The sequence below is a fragment of the Ranitomeya variabilis genome, chromosome 3, assembly GCF_051348905.1.
Source record: "Ranitomeya variabilis isolate aRanVar5 chromosome 3, aRanVar5.hap1, whole genome shotgun sequence".
NCBI classification, from domain to species: domain Eukaryota; kingdom Metazoa; phylum Chordata; class Amphibia; order Anura; family Dendrobatidae; genus Ranitomeya; species Ranitomeya variabilis.
Window position 1 is genome coordinate 691,799,252 of NC_135234.1, and position 19,918 is coordinate 691,819,169.

Genomic DNA, 19,918 nt, shown 5'->3' on the forward strand with positions numbered 1-19,918 from the left:
AGAATCTAAGGGGTTAGAAAGCCATGGTTGGTGCCAAAACCATTCAAGGCTGATATAGGAAGATGTCAACTATGGTGCACAGTTGACTGGTGAAGATGCAGCAACTGTCAGGGTATGACATGGTCTATGTGAGGGCAGTGAAAAGACATATTGGTGGTCACTAAGGGGTTAAACGACTGATCTACTCGAAACCAGAAGTTTTGGGGCTCCGTTCTGCATTTATTTTTACCCTGTTTGTAACTGATCCATTTTTTGTTTAATAGTGGATCTGTTAGAAACAGAGGACAACTGGACATGTCCTGACCCTGAAGAAGCGAGCCTCCAAGTTCCCACATTATATATTTTAAAACACAATTTAGCTGTTCTTTGTGTGGGTTATACTCCATGTTTTGGCCTAAAATACTTTATTGCCGTGTGAAACCATTATAGGACTAATTTCATAAAAGTATAATATGGACAGATTTCTATTCCTGTGTTTGCTCGCAAATCTTGCCCTCCTCCCCGCTCCATGGGTCTGATAACCCAAACTAACAGCTCCATAAAAACCTGTGGTTCTGTTACATGGGGAGATCAGGCCTGGCGGTTACCAAATGGCATAATGTAGACTGCGGGTACATATCCGGCAGTCTGAGGTCTGAATCCAGTCCGGGATTCCGTCTGTCCACACCACTTCAGACCGTATATAATTTTATGTGTTAATGTGGCAAAACTTGGAGGGGATCATCATCTTCTGGGTAAGAACATGTCCAGTTGTCGTCTGTTCCTAACAGATACACATACACAGATATTCCTTGAAAAAGGCCTGGTATGATCGAAACATTGGATGTCTTAACTTATCATGTGGATCGATTTGAATCTAAAGATCTTTCCTTTATAGTGTGCGTGCGTGCGTGCGTGCGTGCGCGCGCGCGTGCGTGTACACAAGTTCTGAACAAAAATCTCCTCTACAATTGACAAGATAAAGGTGAAAATTGCTTCATCGACTGCATCTTGTGGAACATTGATGATCCGGCTTGGTAGCTCACTGTACTACAAGGAAAAAATCAACCGGGTGTTTGTAAAATTTGCTAAATGTTACCTGGTGTTCTTTACTGTCGGTGATGGTACACCCAGGTGATGGACATTGTTACTCAAGTAAAACAGGGCTTAGGCACTTATAGTTCAATGGGCTAATCCTGAATCATGTCTGGGAGCCTCCGGACCCTCCATGGGGCGATTGGGAGCCCCTATGAACGTTACACATAGGTGGTCTTGACTCCCGCTGTGGGGGCTCGCCTGCTCATACATTACACGGTTGGTCTTCTCCAGTGACGGAGACAGATCTGTAAAGGTTTAGATTCTGGCCCCGGGTCTAGGATTGTCGCTGACACCACTATGTGTTCATATCTTCCAGCTCCATGTTCCTGCATGTCTTTTAACCCGGAGACCCGGAGGCTGTCTGTGGGGCTGGACAATGGTACGATCTCGGTAAGTATGCTGTGATATGTCCCCGCTATATAAAGTGCAGGCTTGGTTTAAAGGATTTGTTTGTTTTATGTAACCTAAATCGTCATGTTATAATTGTATCCAGCTTATGTAAACGTTGTGTCCTAATTATTCCCAGGTTCTCTTTTTGCTGTAAGTGAAAGGAAACGCTCATATTTCCTTCATCAAGCTGGAAGCCTGCACTGATGCACTGCTTACACAGGGGCATGAGTATTGGGGGAGGGTCCCCTGTAGCTTTTGGCAGGTGGTCAAGATGTGGGCCCTTCATCAGTCGCAGTATTCATAGTGATTAGAGAGTTACTAAACTTTAATTCATTTTTCCAGAGTTATGAAACTTGCAATATTGCTCATTCGGGGGTTAATCTTCAAAAAAAGGCATGTAAGCTGCCAATCAGTGGTGTGGGCGGGGTTATACAGAGCTCATGAATATGGAGGACTATACAGTACGAGAACTAGTCCTCTAGTGGTCTCCTGCTGATTAAAACAATGATTGTGTCAAAACTACAGCAAGCGGCTCAGTAAGTGACACATGACCGGAATCGGGGTCTGTGTCTACATTTTGTTGCTCTCAGATTAGATTCCAAAATCCTGGTGACAGATTTAGAATATTCCCATCCGCTGACAACAAGCAGATATCTTATAAAACATTGAGGGAATGAGAATTAAATAGACAGTTGTATATCACTTTTCCATATAGTGATTGCATAAAACCAGAAAAGCCCCTTTACCTCTGGTATCTGCTCAGCTTAATTATTTTTGAGTTTTTGCATTATGAAGCTTACAGATTTGAGTGCATACAATTATTATTTTTCTTTTTTTTTTTTTTTTTTTTTTCTCCTATATGGCCCACATTGTTGGCCTGAACTTTTTTTCAAGGACTCAACACACACTTTTTTTTTTGAGTAGATACAATTGAATGCATTCACAGAATACAATCTAACAAGCGAGATACTGTATGACTACAACATCGTAGGGCTCAGTCACCCCTTCCAGCACCCAATGTTCCTATTAGTGGGCAGAGGAAAAGCAAGGCTGCAGTCCCAGTGCTTTTGCTTTTTGGCCTGCAACAATATGACATTTTTCCTATTTGTTCCTTTTGATCACTGTGATAGACCTCATCACCATGATCAAAAGGAAAAAAAAATAGTAAGTCAAATCCCACTTTGTCACCCCTTTAATTAGAAGTTATGAAATTCTTGTTATTTTTTTTCTTCCATACTTTGCAGTTGGGATTTGGGGTGATGTTACAGTTGGGGTTTGGAGGTATTTTAGGGTTGGAATAAGAATTGGCGCTTTTTAAACAAAACAAAACAAAAAATATGACGGCTATTGTTGAGCACAAGTGCTCGCTACTGAAGTGTGCATTGGGTATGCACAGAGTATCGCAGATCCCTGTCTGTTTTTTTGGGGGGTGTTTAACAGCCGTGAAACATGCGGGGCAGGGACTTGAGCACCCACGATATTCTGTGCATACCCGAGCCCCCGATGCAAACTGTAGTAGCGAGAACTTGCACTCAACACTAATGACGACCTATTCAATATGACGACCCAAAGTTATCAAATTCTGTGTTGTACCTGTGGGACTACAGGCACTGTCAGGTTGACGCCGTTCTACTGATTAAAATGATAGCTGGGGTGAAGAAATCCATCTTGTGGTTCTTGTGTAATCCATGTTAGAAGTTTGCAGTTAATGATATGCTCGTGCTCTGGGGAGGGACTGTAGGCAGAGTCTTCTCTTCCTGCACTAAGCCAGAGAAACCAAGGAGAGACCTGCCCAGAGGCCGCCCGACGCACAAACAGTCTGTCCCTCTCTCTGTCTCTATGATGAGGAACATGTCTGTGCTTCGGGCGGCCTGTGGGCAGGTCTTTCCTTGGTTTCTCTGGCTTAGAGCAGGAAGGTAAGACTCTGCCTATAGTCCCGCCCTGGAGCACAGGCATATCATTAACTGCAAACTTCTAACATGATTACACAAGAACCACAAGACGGATTTCTTCACCCCGTTATCATCATTTTAATCAGTAGAACAGCACCAACCTGACAGTGCCTGTAGTTTACTTAGCAAAATCCTGCTGACAGGTTTGCTTTAAGTAAGAAAAAATTACCTGCAGAAGGTAAACAGTCCCTTTTTAAGGCTGATCAGTGTTTCTTAGAAATGCCGGGGATCCAGCGCCATGTTGCACCGGCCGCATTTGTTCAGTGACAGCTTACTGTTACATAACTATAAAGGGCAAAGTCTCATCTGTTACATTTCACTGCGATGTGTCGGCTTCCACTTGACCTAGAAACAACTATCTCATTACCCAGTGTAACTAGATGCCCTTGTACCGCAGAGTTCATCTCCACAATGCCGTGTTTGTTCCCACTCGGACTTGTATTCTTGACATTCTGAGCAGTGTTTCCAGTGGAGAAGGGTATAGGCTTGTTAGAGACAGTCTCCATTTATTATTTTACATGACTTCGCCTCTCATACATGATTTATGTATGGTAGATAAGGGGACATCCCTCATACAGATCTATTACTGTAACATTATTTAAAGGGCTTTTTTTTTTTTTGGGGGGGGGGGGGGGAGTGGCAGAGAACTTAAATACAGCTTTTACCGGATTGTCCCCACTTGTAATGGCAGCCCTTCCAATTGTAGATATGTCTGACGTGCTGTTATCCATTGTGTAAATCCAGTTTTACTAACACACTTCACAACATCAGCCGAGAACAGATGGGGCTCATTCTATGCATTGGGAACAAGTATTCCTCAGCTTGCTCTCCATGTGAGGGTCATCCGTGTAGTCAAGACATTAGACATTAAAGGGAGTCTGTCCACTGTAAATAACTGTTCAAACCAAGCACAGGCGCTAAGTGCCCCCTTGGCCAAGCCGTTCAGTGCACCTTCCTTCCCACCTAGTTGTTTCCTATCTGTCTCCTCCTTCCTCTTCCTTCATTAACAAACCTGGGTTTCCTGGAGCCCCGCGAGGGCGGAGAGAGATGTGGGAAGGTGCAGTGAATTTTTTGGTGCACCGAGCACTTAAGAGCCGCCCTTTAAACGTAATATTCTATAGCATAAAAGCAAGTCCCCATAGACTATGATTTGAAGGTGTTTTTATGAGGAAAGACCCTTTTAATAGAACCCGAATTGGCAGTCAGGTAAAGTGCTGCGGAATATGTCGGCGCTATAGAAATGAAATTATTATTATTATTATTATTATTATTATTATCTTCATGGGCCCGACTTCTCTAACTCGATGCAATCGGCTATTAGCAGGACAATGTCTCTACCCCTACATTTCCCTTTTAGCAGCAGATAAGACTCGTCCTGTAACTCCAGGCTCATTATCATGAGAGCAGTTCTTACTAGGGGGTTCACTGCTCTGGTTCAGAGAGGGTCCCGAAGAGACACTGCCTTTAAGGTAATCCGTCAGATTTCACAGGAGCATGATCCAGGTGGGAGCAGAAACCAGATTCACGTGAAGTGTCACTTGGTTTACTGGGTGCAGCAGTATAGATTAAAATCAGTTTTCTCTGCTGCAGATCTAGCAGAGCTCTGAATGTTGAGCCCTATGTAATCCCGCCCGCACCACTGATTGGCAGGGTACTTTTTTTTTTTACAGCTGCTAATTAGTGGTGAGTGCAAAATTGGACCAGGAGGTACAAAATACCTAATCTTCTTGTGATAATCTCCTGCTGATAAAACACTGATTTTACTGAAACAAAAACAGCCCAATAAATGATCCATCATTGGAATCAGGGTCTCTGTGTCATGCTGCTGCAATGCAGGTAGATGCAGGCTCCACTAAATGGCAGTTGAGTGTAAGCAGGACTGTATCTAAACAGAGCTGGCCTGCAGTACAGCAGTGAATCTACCACAGGTGGCGGCAGAATAGTCAAACAAGCTGGGTCAAATCCTAGACTGTAGTGCAGTACCAAAGGAATAAGCAAACTCGCGGTCAGAGACAAGCCAGGGAGTCCGTAATGGTCAGGAGCGGATTAGCCAAAAGACAGAAGCAGGTCAGGATACAAGCCAAGTCAAAACCACTGAGTCAGCACACTGAACGGAAACCGCGTCAAGACGGGAATAGGGGAAAACAGAGACACGGGTCCAGACAGCAACGCAGCAGGATAAATCAGAGCAATCAGTCATCTACAGCAGCACTAGGCAAAAACTATAGCTGACATCGCCTGCAGGAAGCAGTGGCGATAAATAGCCAACCTGAACCCAGACAGAGGCTGAGAAATGTTAACTCTTGACATGACCAGACCAGGAAAGCGGGACTCAAAACCCGGTCTGGATCATGACACTCTGCCCTTACTTCATGCTGCTCTCGGATGGGGTAGCAAAAACCTGCTGACAGATTTCCTTTAATGAGATGAGACACTTTCATCGTGGTTGGGGGAAAAAAAAGCGTTCTTCATTGTGAGATTGCTGCGGATTTCCAGCGGCCTCATAAATGAACATGCTTCATCAATTTATTGTAACATATACAGGTGTGTTTTGTTATACAGTCCTATGTGAACAAACCTCATGTCTTCTAAACGGCTATAGATTGGGGATGATTTTGCTGGAAGAAATGAAACCATTACAAAAATAACCCCAAAGCAAAACAGTACCTGGTGTATTCTGCCGTGTAAGTGACAATCTGTAGGTGTCGGCTATAAAGAATGTAGTGAATAATCGATGCTTACAGTGGTAGTGATATTGGTGACAGCTAGTGCGTGTCCAGTGCTCCCAGTTACACCCTTTCCATGCTGCCCAGCATTGGCTGCAGGTCACCTATATACTAGACTTGGCGCTGCACAGATGGTATTTATAACCCGCCTCACATTTCACATCTTATGTGTCTGTCCTATTCCTAACCTGCCCTGAATATCACATCTGTGTCCTCAAAATACCTTGCTCTGATTTGTCTTCCTTTAGCCATTTTCGGCTTTCTCCTGTACGCTCTTGTCCTCATTGGCAATTCTAGCTGACCAGAGCAGAAGGAAAGTCCGGTTTCCAGCATGCCGGGTTCCTGTCAGATCAGTTTATTTTTTTGTTCCATTATAACAATGCTAAAGTCCACATTGCTGATTTTAGACTTTAATAATAGTCATTCATAAAGGGATATCTGCCCTTTTCTTTAAATTTACATATGATCACCAGTGTCCTCTCCTGCTCTTGTTCTGTCACTTGCCAGCTGCAGCAAATCAATAATTTTAGATTTGACCTATTATTTACATCATCTTTTTGTGGTTACATTTATTTAAAAAATAAGTATCGGCAAAGTTACCCACCCACAAGTTTTCAGCAGGCTCCTTATCACCAGAGGCAGGATTACAATGACTGGTGGTAACAGAGCTGAGAACTGTCACAGCTGACTGCTCGCTCACCTTCCTTTCAATGTGACCTTTCCACACACAAGATCTTTCAGTGCAAAAAATTGAAATTGTGGCTGAGTCTGTTCATTGTAGCTGTTGTACACGTGTTTTCTGAAATGGGAAGATAGGGTAAAAAAAATATATATATATTTCAATGTGTAGCAAAATTAAAGAAAAGCAAACCTTTCAAAGCAAAGCCCTGATAAATGCTTTCCTTAAAGCTACATTACCACGATTCACCTTTTATTGCGTTTTTGATGCTGCGTGTTACCCTGCATCAAAAACACAGCATCTTGCAGTTCTAGCAAACTGGATGGGATTTATAGAAATCTCGTGCCCGCTGTTCTTCTTTTTAACCCTGCGTACAATCGCCTGCTTTGCCTTTTTTCAAATCCGCAGCATGTCTGTTTCTCTTGCGGGTACGCTGAGTGTTCTGTGCGGATTTTCCCCATAGACTTTCAATAGGTGTGGAAAATCTGCAGCAAAAAAATGTACATGCACAAAGTGCTACTGAGACCATGGAGGGTGTGGGAACGCATGGTAGAAGGGACCAGATTGTGAGGAAAACTTAGGAAGGGAGAACAAGGAGCAGTCATGTGTCTTTAAAGCATGCTTGAAACTGTGATGACTGGAAAAGCATTTTCAGGGGTAGAGCATTCCAAGAAAATTGGCGGAATGCAAGAGAAGTCTTGGAGACGGGAGTGTGAGGTTTTGATTATAGAGGATGTTGGTTCATCAGTGGAACGCAGAGTATAGGAAGAAGGCTTAAGCGCCGAAACGCGCGTTGGGGAAGGTGGCACCTCAGAGCTCCAGAGTACTTTCAGGTATATCACTATTAGCACTCAGTCACTTTATTGTCTTGTCTGCTCATTATTTGCAAGGGTGGTGTACAGCCCCTCTGCTTTCTACTTGCTATTCATGCTTATTTGCACATCTGCTGGTATATTACTCTTGAGCATGCACTTTGCATCTTTAATACATACCTGATTGTTACTCTGTTCTTGCCTGTGGTGCCATCTACTATTGGTTGACCGTGTCACATCCCTTTTACACATTGTTGTATTCCTTTTGCTTTTAATATTTCAATAAACTTTTGTAATTTTACTGGTATTCATGGTGCTTTCCTTTTGTATGATTACGCAGTGTATATGTAGGGTGGCAGACAGAGATGAGATGTAGGGTGGTGCAGAATTAAGGAGAGATTTGTATGGAAGAGTGATAAGTTTAAGTTGTACTCTGTAGAGGATGGGCCACCAGTGCAATGACTGGCACAGGGTTAAGGTATTGGTGTAATGGCTGGACAGAAATATGACCCTGTCTGCTGCATTCAGGTTAGTTTGGAGATGAAAGGGTTCAGTATAGGGAAGACTGATTAGTGTAGAGTTGCAGTAGTCTAGATGAGTGAAATAAGAGGGACGGTAAGTATTTTTCTCTGTCGCCCATGACGGCACCACGGAGAGAGGGGATCCGCCCACCAAGGACAGGAAACCTACAGATAAAAAGGCGGTACCACTCTCCCGCATCAGTTGGTTTCCTGTCCTTGATGGGAGACCTACAGACTTACCAGAAGAAGATCATCGTGGGATTCCGGGGCCAATCAGTCCGACTCAGGCAGCTGGGGTCCCTCTGCCTCGGCTGGTGTGGTGACCCGAAGCGCCACCGCTGGGGCTAGTGGGCCTCTAGGGTGTGCGGGGGAGGTGACATGGAGTTCGCGGTCACCTCCCTAGGTAAGATGCAGCAGCGGCAACATCCAGGGGGGTCCCTCTGTGGTTGCGGGAGAGGTAGCGCGGCTCTCCCCCCTTCAAGCGTCAGTCTGCACACTGCATGGCCAGGAGGCGTGCAGGGTCCGCGCATTCAGGCTGCGAGCAAACTGGGAGCTCCGGTGAGGCAGCGTTTCATGTGCGCCATGGGCAGCGCCATCTTGGGCCGCCCGCGCGTGCGCGGGAGCTCCTGCGGCGCCGAATGGCGTGGGCGCTGGCGTTCTGCGAGCGCTTCTGCGCAGTCGGGATGGGCGCTTCTGCGCAGGCGCCACATGGGCGCTTCTGCGCAGCCGCCGGCGGGGTTCGCTTCTGCGCAGGCGCCGGCGGGGGAGCGCTTCTCGCAGGCGCCGACAGAGCGCTTCTGCGCAGGCGCCGGATGAGCGCTTCTGCGCAGGCGCCGGATGGGCGCTTCTGCGCAGGCGCCGGGAACGAGGCCGCAGCTATTGCGCAAGCGCGCCACAGGAAGCGCGGCGGTATAAAATGGACCTGGCTCCAGTCATCAGGAGGCGGAAGACCGCAGCACAAGCAGCGGCACAAGCCTCAACACCAGCGCAGAGCGCAGCACTAGTGCAGAGCACGGCGCCGGCGCAGAGCGCAGCATCAGCGGCCAGAGCATAGCAGAGCGGCGGTCAGCCGCATCATCAGTTGATTGACAGCAGCCTACGTGAGGCCATACCTGCAATCAGAATGAGTGACATGGCATCACCCTTACCTGAGTCACCACCACCACCATCAGCATCGCAGCAGCAGCAGCAAAAACGGCGACAGCAAAAAGGACACCAGGACACCACCGGTAAAGAACGCCAAAGGTCCCAACATAGCAAGGAGTCCAGTACGGCGTCGGGGAAAAAGACGGACATGGAGCATCCTCAACCGGTATTTATGGGTCCTGGAGGTGGTAAGTGATCTTCGTGAAAGTTAGAGACAGTAAGGGTATTATTTGTCTCTTTTCCTCTAGGGAAAGAAGAGCTTAGGGAAAACCAAGCATAGGATTTGTGCCCTGTGTAAAGAAGATCTTCCAAATACCTGGGAGAAAAGACTCTGTAGTATATGTATACAGCAAACAGTATCCGAGGGGCTTCCCGGGTTTGCAGCTGACCTCAAAACCCTGATTAAGAATCAGGTAGAAGACACCTTTAAGTCTCTGAAAAGGGGAAAAAAACGGAGGAAGACTAAACACAGGTCTCCGTCCCCGGTGTCTAAGGCTGGTTTCACACTTGCGTTTTTATCTGCATGCGTTTTTAAAAAAACGCATGTGTGAAAAAACGCATGTAAACGCGGTAAAACGCATGCGTTTTTTAGACGCATGCGTTTTTATAGAAAAACACAAGAAAACAAGAAAAACCCAAAAAACCCTACCCCTACCCCTAACCCTACCCCTAACCCTAATCAGTGGCCACGCATATAAGTGCCACGCATATAAGTGCCACGCATATAAGTGCCACGCATATAAGTGCCACGCATATAAGTGCCACGCATATAAGTGCCACGCATATAAGTGCCACGATATTTCAGTGCCACGTATAACCACGTAGTTATAGTATTTATAGTACGTGGCACTGAAATACGTGGCACTGAAATACGTGGCACTGAAATACGTGGCACTGAAATACGTGGCACTGAAATACGTGGCACTGAAATATGTGGCACTATGACTGTCAGAAAATGTTCAATAAACGGTTAGGGGTGAGGTTTGGGGTAGGGTTAGGGTTTGGATCCCTTTATCACCTTGATGGTGGTGGGTGACTTTTCAGTGTGTTTTCTGGTTTTTTTCTATAAAAACGCATGCGTTTTTAACGCAAACAAACGCATGTGCTTAAAAACGCATGCGTTTACATAGACAGCAATGCATTTTTTTGCCGCGAAAAAACGCATGCGTTTTTTCGCGGCAAAAAAAACGCGTAAAAAAATACTACAGGTTGCATTTTTGAAAATGAACGCATGCAGAAAAAAAACGCATGCGTTTGAAAACGCGACCAAACGCATACAAAAAAACGCATGCGTTTTCAATGTTAAATATAGGGGGAAAAAACGCATGCGTTTTTTTTGCAAAAAACGCTGCAGACAAAAACGCAAGTGTGAAACCAGCCTAAGGCTACGTTCACATTTGCGGTCAGCGCCGCAGCGTCGGGCGCCGCAGCGTCGCCGCATGCGTCATGCGCCCCTATATTTAACATGGGGGCGCATGGACATGCGTTGTGCTGCGTTTTGCGCCGCATGGCCGCAAGCGTTGGACGCAAGAAACGCATCAAGTTGCATTTTTTTTGCGTCCAACTTTCGGCCAAAAACGACGCATGCGGCGCAAAACGCAGCGTTTTAGCGTGCGTTTTGCCGCGTTTTTGTTTGCGTTGTGCGCTGCGGCGCCGACGCTGCGGCGCACAACGCAAATGTGAACGTAACATAATACAGACAAGGATAGTGCGGACTCAGATTCATCTGACTCCTCCACCTCCTCCTCCTCTTCTTCGTCATCGTCTTCTTCCTCTGGGGGTCACAGCTGTTTCCCCTTAGAAGACACCGATGGCCTCATTAAAGCAGTGAGGAGCACTATGGGGTTAGTAGACTCTCACCCCAAAAGGTCGGTTCAGGACATCATGTTCGGAGGTCTTGAGCAAAAGAAAAAGAGGGCTTTTCCACTCAATGAAACTATTTCCGCACTAATCAAAAAGGAGTGGAAGAAACCCTTGAGAAAGGCGTTATTAACGCCAAAAAGGAAGTACCCCTTTGAAGACGAATCTTGCTCCTTCTGGGAAAAAGCCCCCAAGCTAGACGTAGCCATTGCTAAAGCGTCTAAAAAATTTGCCCTCCCTTTTGAGGACATGGGGGTCTTGAAAGACCCTATGGACAAAAAAGCGGATGCTTTTCTCAAAAGTGCCTGGGAAGCATCTGGAGGAGGTCTAAAGCCAGCAGTCGCAGCCGCATGCACGTCCCGTTCATTAATGATTTGGTTAGACCAACTGGAGGGCCAGCTAAAGGGGAAGGCGTCCCGTGACTCCATACTGAATACCTTGCCGGTACTAAGAGGGGCGGCCGCGTTTTTAGCAGATGCTTCTGCTGATTCTATTAGATTGGCTGCCAGATCAGCGGTCTTCTCTAACGCGGCAAGGCGCGCCCTCTGGCTTAAGTGCTGGCCAGGGGACTTACAGACGAAGTCTAAATTATGTACTATTCCTTGTGAAGGGGAATTTCTGTTTGGTCCCACCCTGGACGACATCCTGGAGAAGGCAGGAGATAAAAAGAAATCTTTTCCTGCCCTGGGTTTTCCCGCTTACAAACGGCCCTTTCGGAGCAAGAGGTTTTTCCGTAAAAAGCAAGGGAGAAACCAGGGAAAATGGGAGGATAAGAAAAACAGAAATAAAGGGTACCTGTTTAATAAAAACCCCGGCGACAACAAGAAACCCTCTCAATGAAGGTTGGCCCCGGGTGGGGGGGAGATTGTCACTCTTTCTCCCGGCCTGGGAAAAAATTTACATGCAGCCAATGGATCCTGGGCATAATAAAATCAGGTCTAAAGCTAACATTTCTGAGAACTCCTCGTCCCTTCTTTTCAATAACCTCTCCAAGGTCTTCAGCGGAAGAACAATGGGCATTAGAGAACGAGGTCCTAGGACTAGTGGACAAGGGGGTTCTTCTAGAAGTCCCTCCACAAGAAAGAGAACAAGGTTATTATTCCCCTCTATTCCTGAGAAAAAAACCAGATGGGTCTTACAGGACTATCATAAACCTGAAGAGCCTAAACAAATACCTAGAGATTCAACCATTCAAGATGGAGACAATAAAATCCTCTATAAAAATGCTTTTTCCTCGGTGTTTTATGGTAGTCTTGGACCTGAAGGATGCCTATTATCACGTCCCCATCCACATAGATCACCAGAGGTTTCTCAGGATAGCAGTTCATATCAGGGGGACATTACGCCACTTTCAATTCTCAGCCCTACCGTTCGGACTGGCAATAGCCCCGAGAATATTCACAAAAATAATTTCGGAGGTAATGGCTCATCTCAGAGAGCAAGACACCTTGATTGTACCATACCTGGACGATTTTTTGATAATAGGCTCCTCCCCCCAACACTGCAGCAATCAGCTGGATACAGTGACAAGGTCCCTACAGGATCTGGGTTGGCTGATAAACTTAAAAAAGTCCAGACTGGTACCTTCCCAGGTCCAAGAATATCTGGGTCTAATACTGGACTCTATAAAGGAAGAATGCCGTCTTCCAGAGGAAAAAATTCAGAGGATGATAAGACGAGTGGCCAAAATACAAGCTCTCCCTTCTATAACACTACGCCAGGCTATGTCCCTCTTAGGATCCATGACTTCGTGCATACCGGCGGTCCAATGGGCGCAGCTCCATTCGAGACACCTTCAATGGCAGATTTTATCAGAAGAGATCTCTCTGGGAGGGCATTTAGAAAGTCGGTTGAGATTATCTCCAAAAACAACTCAGTCACTAACCTGGTGGGCATCACTAAGGAATCTTTCCCAGGGAGTCCCATGGGTAATCCCAATCTCAAAGATACTGACGACAGATGCAAGCCCCAGTGGCTGGGGGGCTCATTTAGGCGACCTAGTAGCTCAAAACACCTGGCCAACATCCCTGCGGGAGGAATCCTCCAATATGAAAGAGCTCCTTGCGGTCAAGTTCTCCCTCCAGGAATTCTTGGGGGCCCTTCACTCCCACCATGTCAGAGTCATGTCAGACAACAGGGTGGTAGTAGCATACCTGAATCACCAGGGGGGGACTCGCTCCAAAAAACTGATGGAGGTAACCAACGAAATTTTTCAGATAGCCGAGAGCAACCTTTTATCCCTGACAAGTCTACACATAAGGGGGGTGGACAACTTCAAAGCGGACTTTCTAAGCCGCTCCAGTTTAAAGCAAGGGGAATGGGAGCTAAATCAGACAGTATTTACCCAGATTACAAAAAAATGGGGGGTTCCCAACATAGATCTCTTTGCCAACAACACAAACAAAAAAGTAACCTCCTTTTGCTCCATAAATCCTCAAGGGAACCCGGTAGCCCTGGATGCGTTTCTGATTCCATGGCGGCATCATCTAGCTTACGCATTTCCCCCATTTGCCCTGATTCCGGCAGTGCTGAGGAAGATTCGGGAGGACGGGGCTCATGTAATCTTGATAGCCCCGTTCTGGCCGAAGAGACCTTGGTTCTCTTGGATGAGGAGAATGTCGATATCCGACCCGTGGGTACTCCCAGACCTCCCAGGCTTGCTCTCCCAAGGGCCGATCAACCATCCACAAGTTATGAACTTGCACTTGACGGCCTGGCATTTGAGAGGAAGCTACAGGATTTTCACCAGCATTAGTATCCACTCTCTTACAAAGTAGGAAACCGGTCACGACAAAACAATACGGGAAGATATGGAAGAAATTCCTATCATCATCAGGTTCCAAAGTAGGAGAAAAGGTTCCCCTTAAAACTGTATTAGAATTTTTACAAAAGGGGTTGGAGATCGGTTTAGCCACGAGTACCCTGAAAGTCCATGTGGCAGCGTTGGGAGCTCTGTTTAATTACAATCTGGCAGGGAATCGGTGGGTTTCAAGGTTTATCAGGGCAGCAAGCAGATCAAGGCCAATTCCAATTAAAACCTCCCCTCAATGGGATTTAAATTTGGTCCTTAGAGCCCTGACTAAACCTCCCTTCGAACCCTTGGAGGAGGTCCCGTTAAAAATCCTATCCCTCAAAACTTCCCTGCTGGTTGCCCTCACATCCGCTCGTAGGATTAGCGACATACAAGCTTTATCTGCTAACCCTCCATACACTCAGGTTTTAGAGGATAGAGTTATTCTCAAGATAGATCCTACATACCTCCCGAAAGTGGCTTCCCGGTTCCATAGAACTCAAGAGATCTCTCTTCCCTCCTTCTGTCCTAACCCTAAAAATAAAGAGGAGGAAGCATTACATACGCTAGATGTAAGGAGATGTCTCATACAATATTTAGAAGCCACTAGAGAGAGTAGGGAGGATGCCTCTCTTTTTGTATGCTTTCAGGGTCCCCGAAAGGGGAAAAAAGCCTCCAAATCCACTTTGGCAAGATGGGTCACGGACGCTATCAGCTTGTCATATTCGTCAAGTGGAGTGTCTGTTCCAGGGGAAGTCAAGGCTCACTCAACGAGGGCAGTGGCGGCTTCTTGGGCGGAGAAGGCCGGAACCTCTATCGATCAGATATGTAGAGCCGCTACTTGGTCATCACCTTCCACATTCTATAGACACTATAGATTGGACCTTATTTCCTCTTCGGACCTTACTTTCGGTAAAAGGGTTCTGGAAGCGGTGGTCCCTCCCTGAATGTACAATCTATGAAATCTCTCCGTGGTGCCGTCATGGGCGACAGAGAAAAATATAGTTCTTACCGATAACGGTATTTCTCTGAGCCCATGACGGCACCCGTACATTCCCTCCCTTCACTTATGGGTGTGCACGTTAATATAGTGCCATAGTTTATTTTTTGATAGTTTTGATAGGCCACGTGGTATCTCAATTAAGTTAATATAAAGTAATGTTGAAACTAATAAGCTGTTCCATAGTCTCCCATCGTTCTCTAGTAAACAACTGATGCGGGAGAGTGGTACCGCCTTTTTATCTGTAGGTTTCCTGTCCTTGGTGGGCGGATCCCCTCTCTCTGTGGTGCCGTCATGGGCTCAGAGAAATACCGTTATCGGTAAGAACTATATTTTTTTTTGTCTAGTAAAATGTAAGGAAAGGTTGGATTTTAGAGATGTTTTGAGAAGGATCGGAGTCAAATATAACCTTGGGGATTAAGGTAGAATAATCCATGGAAATGGCAATATCCGGTATAGGTAGATTCGTAGAGGGAGGAAACGCAAGACATTCGGTTTTGGAAAGATTCCGCTTTAGATAGAAGAGATAATTTTAGAGGCAGCGGAAAGACAGTCACTGGTAGAAATCAATATGTACAAAAATATTTCTTACTGCCGTGTATTACTTTTAATGCCTGGTTCATATGAGCATCATGACTTCAGATTCTCTTCTGCCTGTGTAAACAATTATAAGCCGTAGTAATGAAGAAGGAACATCGTCTAAGTGACGACAACAACTGCTGCAGTTAATTAAAGCATAGCTCTGTACAAAGTTGTGCTTTCCATGTAGATTTATGTAAGTTATTTCTTCTTTTTATTCAGGAATTTATTTTAGCTGAAGATTACAACAAAATGAACTCCACAAGAACGTACTCGGGTAAGAACGTACTCGGGTAAGAGCGTCAGTATGATCACCACCAAGACTCATTGTAGTACCCAATATGTTTTCCATAGAAATGCTTCGAGGACCAATCTTCTCATTGGTACAGTATTCCCAGTAAGACCTCAACAAATCTCGCTTTTTTTTTTTTTTAATCATTATATCCGTGGGGCTGCAAAAGCATTTTCTGCAGCACAAATCAGGCTTGTTTATACAGGTCTTATTTGCAGTGGAAATTTTGACATGGTCTCTTCCACATGTAGCGTAAATTGAGGGGCGCTGTAGAATTGAAACGTACAGCCTGTCAATTCTTCTTAAATTTTATTTTTTTTGTTCACTTAGGCTATGTGCACACGTTCAGGATTTCTTGCTGAAAGTTCCTGAGCAAAACTGGACATTTTCTGCAAGAAATCCGCATGCGTTTTTTACCGCGTATTTACCGCGAGTTTGGTGCATTTTTGGTGTGGTTTTTTTTTTGCGGATTTTTCCGGAGGTTCCCAATGCAATAATATAGTGGGAAATCCGCCAAAAAAGCCGCAAAATTAATGAACATGCTGCGTATTTTACCGTGATGCGTTTTTTCGCGGAAAAAAACGCATCATGTGCACAAAATTTGCGGAATGCATTCTAAATGATGGGATGCATAATGTATGCGTTTTTTTCACGTTTTTATAGTGGAAAAATACGCGAAAAATCTGCTACGTGTGCACACAGCCTAAAGATTTCACACCCTGCAGCGCGGATTGTGAAACTCAGTCAAATCTGTAGCAAAAATGTGTCATTTAGTGTGGATTTTGCCACCGTGGATTTTTCTGCAGTGGAAATGTCTTGTGTGGGTGTATCCTTTCCATTTGAAAAAACTGACCTTCACATCCATTCACAGACCAAGTGTGAACAGGTGCTAAACCTAGAGTCGCCAACTCCTATACATTTAAGCAAATAAGGCAGCACACTGTAGCGCTGAAACATGCAAACATGAAACATGAAAATTTAACTGCATTACTGCACTAGAAATATGAAAAATGAGAGCGTTTAGCGCATAAAAAAGGCCAATTTTATGTGTACCTGGTAGCCACTCACCCACTAAACGCTCTCATTTTTCATATTTCTAGTGCAGTAATGCAGTTAAATTTTCATGTTTCATGTTTGCATGTTTCAGCGCTACAGGGTTTATCCTTTCCATTCTGAGTGCAGTTACCCTTCAATTGTTTTTCTAAAATAATGGCGTGCATTGTAAACCACTTAGCCTGTTCTTTTGCCATCAGCTTAAAGGTATTCCAGATTTGAGCCCAATACCTGTTACTTAGGCTACTTTCACACTAGCGTTTACTGCAATACGTCGCAATGCGTCGTTTTGCCGAAAAAACGCATCCTGCAAAAGTGCTTGCAGGATGCGTTTTTTTTTGTATTGACTTACATTAGCGACGCATTTGCGACGCATTGCCACACGTCGCAACCGTCGTGCGACAGTTGCGCCGTGTTGTGGCGGACTGTCGGGACCAAAAAACGTTACATGTAACGTTTTTTGCTCCCGACGGTCCGCTTTTTCCAACCGCGCATGCGCGGCCGGAACTCCGCCCCCACCTCCACACACTTCCCCGCACCTCACAATGGGGCAGCGGATGCGCTGGAAAAATGCATCCGCTGCCCCCGTTGTGCGGCGGAGACAACGCTAGCGTCGGGGACCTCGGCCCGACGCACTGCGACGGACCGAGCCCGACGCTAGTGTGAAAGTAGCCTTAAAGGGGTTATCTCATGTAGGCGGCCTCTCCTCCTATGGTATACAAGTGCCATAGATGCCCCCAGCTTGAGACCAGTTATCGCTCCGGTGCACTCCAGGCATCCATGTGTTACATAATTAGTCATTTATTAGAATGGCCATCATGTAATACTACATTTACCTATATCCTCTGCAGAGGAGACATCTGGCCCCAGACAAGGCTTTATTTAGAAAAATCCATTTATTTGTGGTTGTTTATTTTTTTTAATCAGAGTTGTAATTTGCACTGCAAGATTGTGAATGAGCGCTCCTAGGAACATTTGTTTTACGATAATTTTGCAGTGTAGGCACGCTGCCGGTCACCCAACAAATGAGCAAAATGTTCTATCGTTGGGTGAAATGAGCTCTTCTGCTCCAGAAAAGCTCATCATTCTCGGCAGCACATTGTCCGGTGTAAACGGGGTTCTCACTGGTGACAATATCAGCCTATGTGCGCTAAAAGCTCTTACAGTGCGCATCATTAAGAACAGCCTAATCGGCAGTAGGTTTAGGACCCTCTGGTGGGATCGTGTAGAGAAACCTTTAAGGGTTTGTACAATAAAGTCACAAAAAATATCTGAGCTTTCTAAAAAGCAAAATGGCAAATATGATTATCATTCAGATTAGATTCTAGTACTGAGAAAAGGCTGAGACGATCTCACAAATGTGGTTTGAGCTCACATTGAAGTTTCCATAACTCCCACCTGTCCAGAGAAAACATGAACTTGTCGTTCTTCAGATATGGAAGGTCCTCGCTGCCTCTTTCCCACAAATGTGAGACTTCTTGTATGGCATTACTGATTTTAGTGTGATTGTGACTGTGTATGTGGAGCGCTGTACAGTGCTGACCCGACTTGTCGTATTCTTGCCGCACAGCCCACCAGAGCAGAGTGACCATGGTCCTCTTCATTCTGGAGATGGAGTGGATGCTGAGCACCGGTCAGGACAAGCTCTTCACCTGGCATTGCTCGGAGACTGGGGAACGCCTGGGAAACTACCGCACGGCAGCCTGTGCTTCGTGTCTGCAGTATCCTTTATAGAGTCCAAGTGGGTGAAAGTGTCACCTCCTTGTGGTAAGTGCACAACCTCCTATCATTCTTCATTCCATTTTTATATTCCAACCGCATCTCCAGAAGTTTCATCTTTCCTGCCTGACACCGTGGATTTGGGTCAAGTGGACGGAACACAAGTGTTAAAAAAAAAAAAATAATAATTGAAACTGTTCCGACAGCCCTAAGCTCCACTGTACATATTCTATGCAGGAATAAGCCTACTCTAGGTGGCAAGGGACATACACCATCTTGGTTAGCATGGAGAATTGTGCCTGAAATTGACCAACTTGCCTTTATGGCTGTAATTAATCAGCAACAGGAAAAGGTAAACTGTAGAAAAAGAAAGGACAAGACAAAGCAGAACAGAGGGAAAAACTATGAGTTGGGGTTTAGTGCACCAGTGGGATGATATAAGAGGGGATTTACAACTGCCGGAATGAGCACAGAGCAACAGTATAGCAAGTCTATTATTATTTATTATAGCGCCATTTATTCCATGGCGCTTTACATGTGAGGGGGGGGGGGTATACATAATAAAAACAAGTAATCATGAACAATACAAGTCACGACTGGTACAGGAGGAGAGAGGACCCTGCCTGCGAGGGCTCACAATCTGCAAGGGATGGATGAGGGTACAGTAGGTGAGGGTAGAGCTGGTCATGCAGCGGTATGGTGGAGCAAGGGTTACTACAGGTTGTAGGCTTGTCGGAAGAGTTGGGTCTTCAAGTTCCTTTTGAGGGTTATTTTAGAACAGCTGTACCCTAATTTACACGTCCTTCAGTTCGGTAGGGGTGTCGATCCTGGGTTAGTGCAATGCTCCATGATGACTCAAAACAGGAACCTGTTCTGAGGGCCACAAAAGCAAATAATCTGTGGGCTACAGACCTATTCCATGCTCTGGTGAACACTGTTTTTATACATTATCTATGTGCACTATATACAGTTTTTTATATTACACCATCTAGTTCTCTTTTAATGATTATCTTTAATTACATTTTCTTGGCGTCTCTGTTCCTTGACCGTGATGTAACAGATTTGATGTGGAGACGAGGCATGTGTTTGTTGGTGACCATTCAGGGCAGGTCACTATTCTAAAACTTGAACAAGATAATTGTAGCCTCATTACTACTTTTAAGGGACATACAGGTGAGTGATCATCAATTAACGGGTATTGCTCTGTTTCGGTGATGGAACCAATTTCACAATATCCATTAATTTACAGTGCTAGCTTTACCTGAGTTATCTTGGCGGAGTGCTCATGCATATTCTAATGGGGAGCGGGAAATAAAATGCT

The 19,918-nt window shown here is 45.4% G+C and overlaps 1 protein-coding gene across 2 annotated transcripts in view; it reads left to right on the forward strand.

Moving 5' to 3' along the window:
- WDFY2 (WD repeat and FYVE domain containing 2) overlaps positions 1 to 19,918 on the forward strand; it is a 66,635-nt gene that overhangs the window by 18,112 nt on the left and 28,605 nt on the right. For both annotated transcript variants that reach the window (XM_077298125.1, XM_077298126.1), the window contains 4 exons: positions 1,394 to 1,467; positions 15,756 to 15,810; positions 18,449 to 18,599; positions 19,658 to 19,770. In XM_077298125.1, coding sequence (XP_077154240.1) covers positions 1,394 to 1,467; positions 15,756 to 15,810; positions 18,449 to 18,599; positions 19,658 to 19,770 — 393 coding nt within the window. The remainder of the gene's footprint in view (positions 1 to 1,393; positions 1,468 to 15,755; positions 15,811 to 18,448; positions 18,600 to 19,657; positions 19,771 to 19,918) is intronic.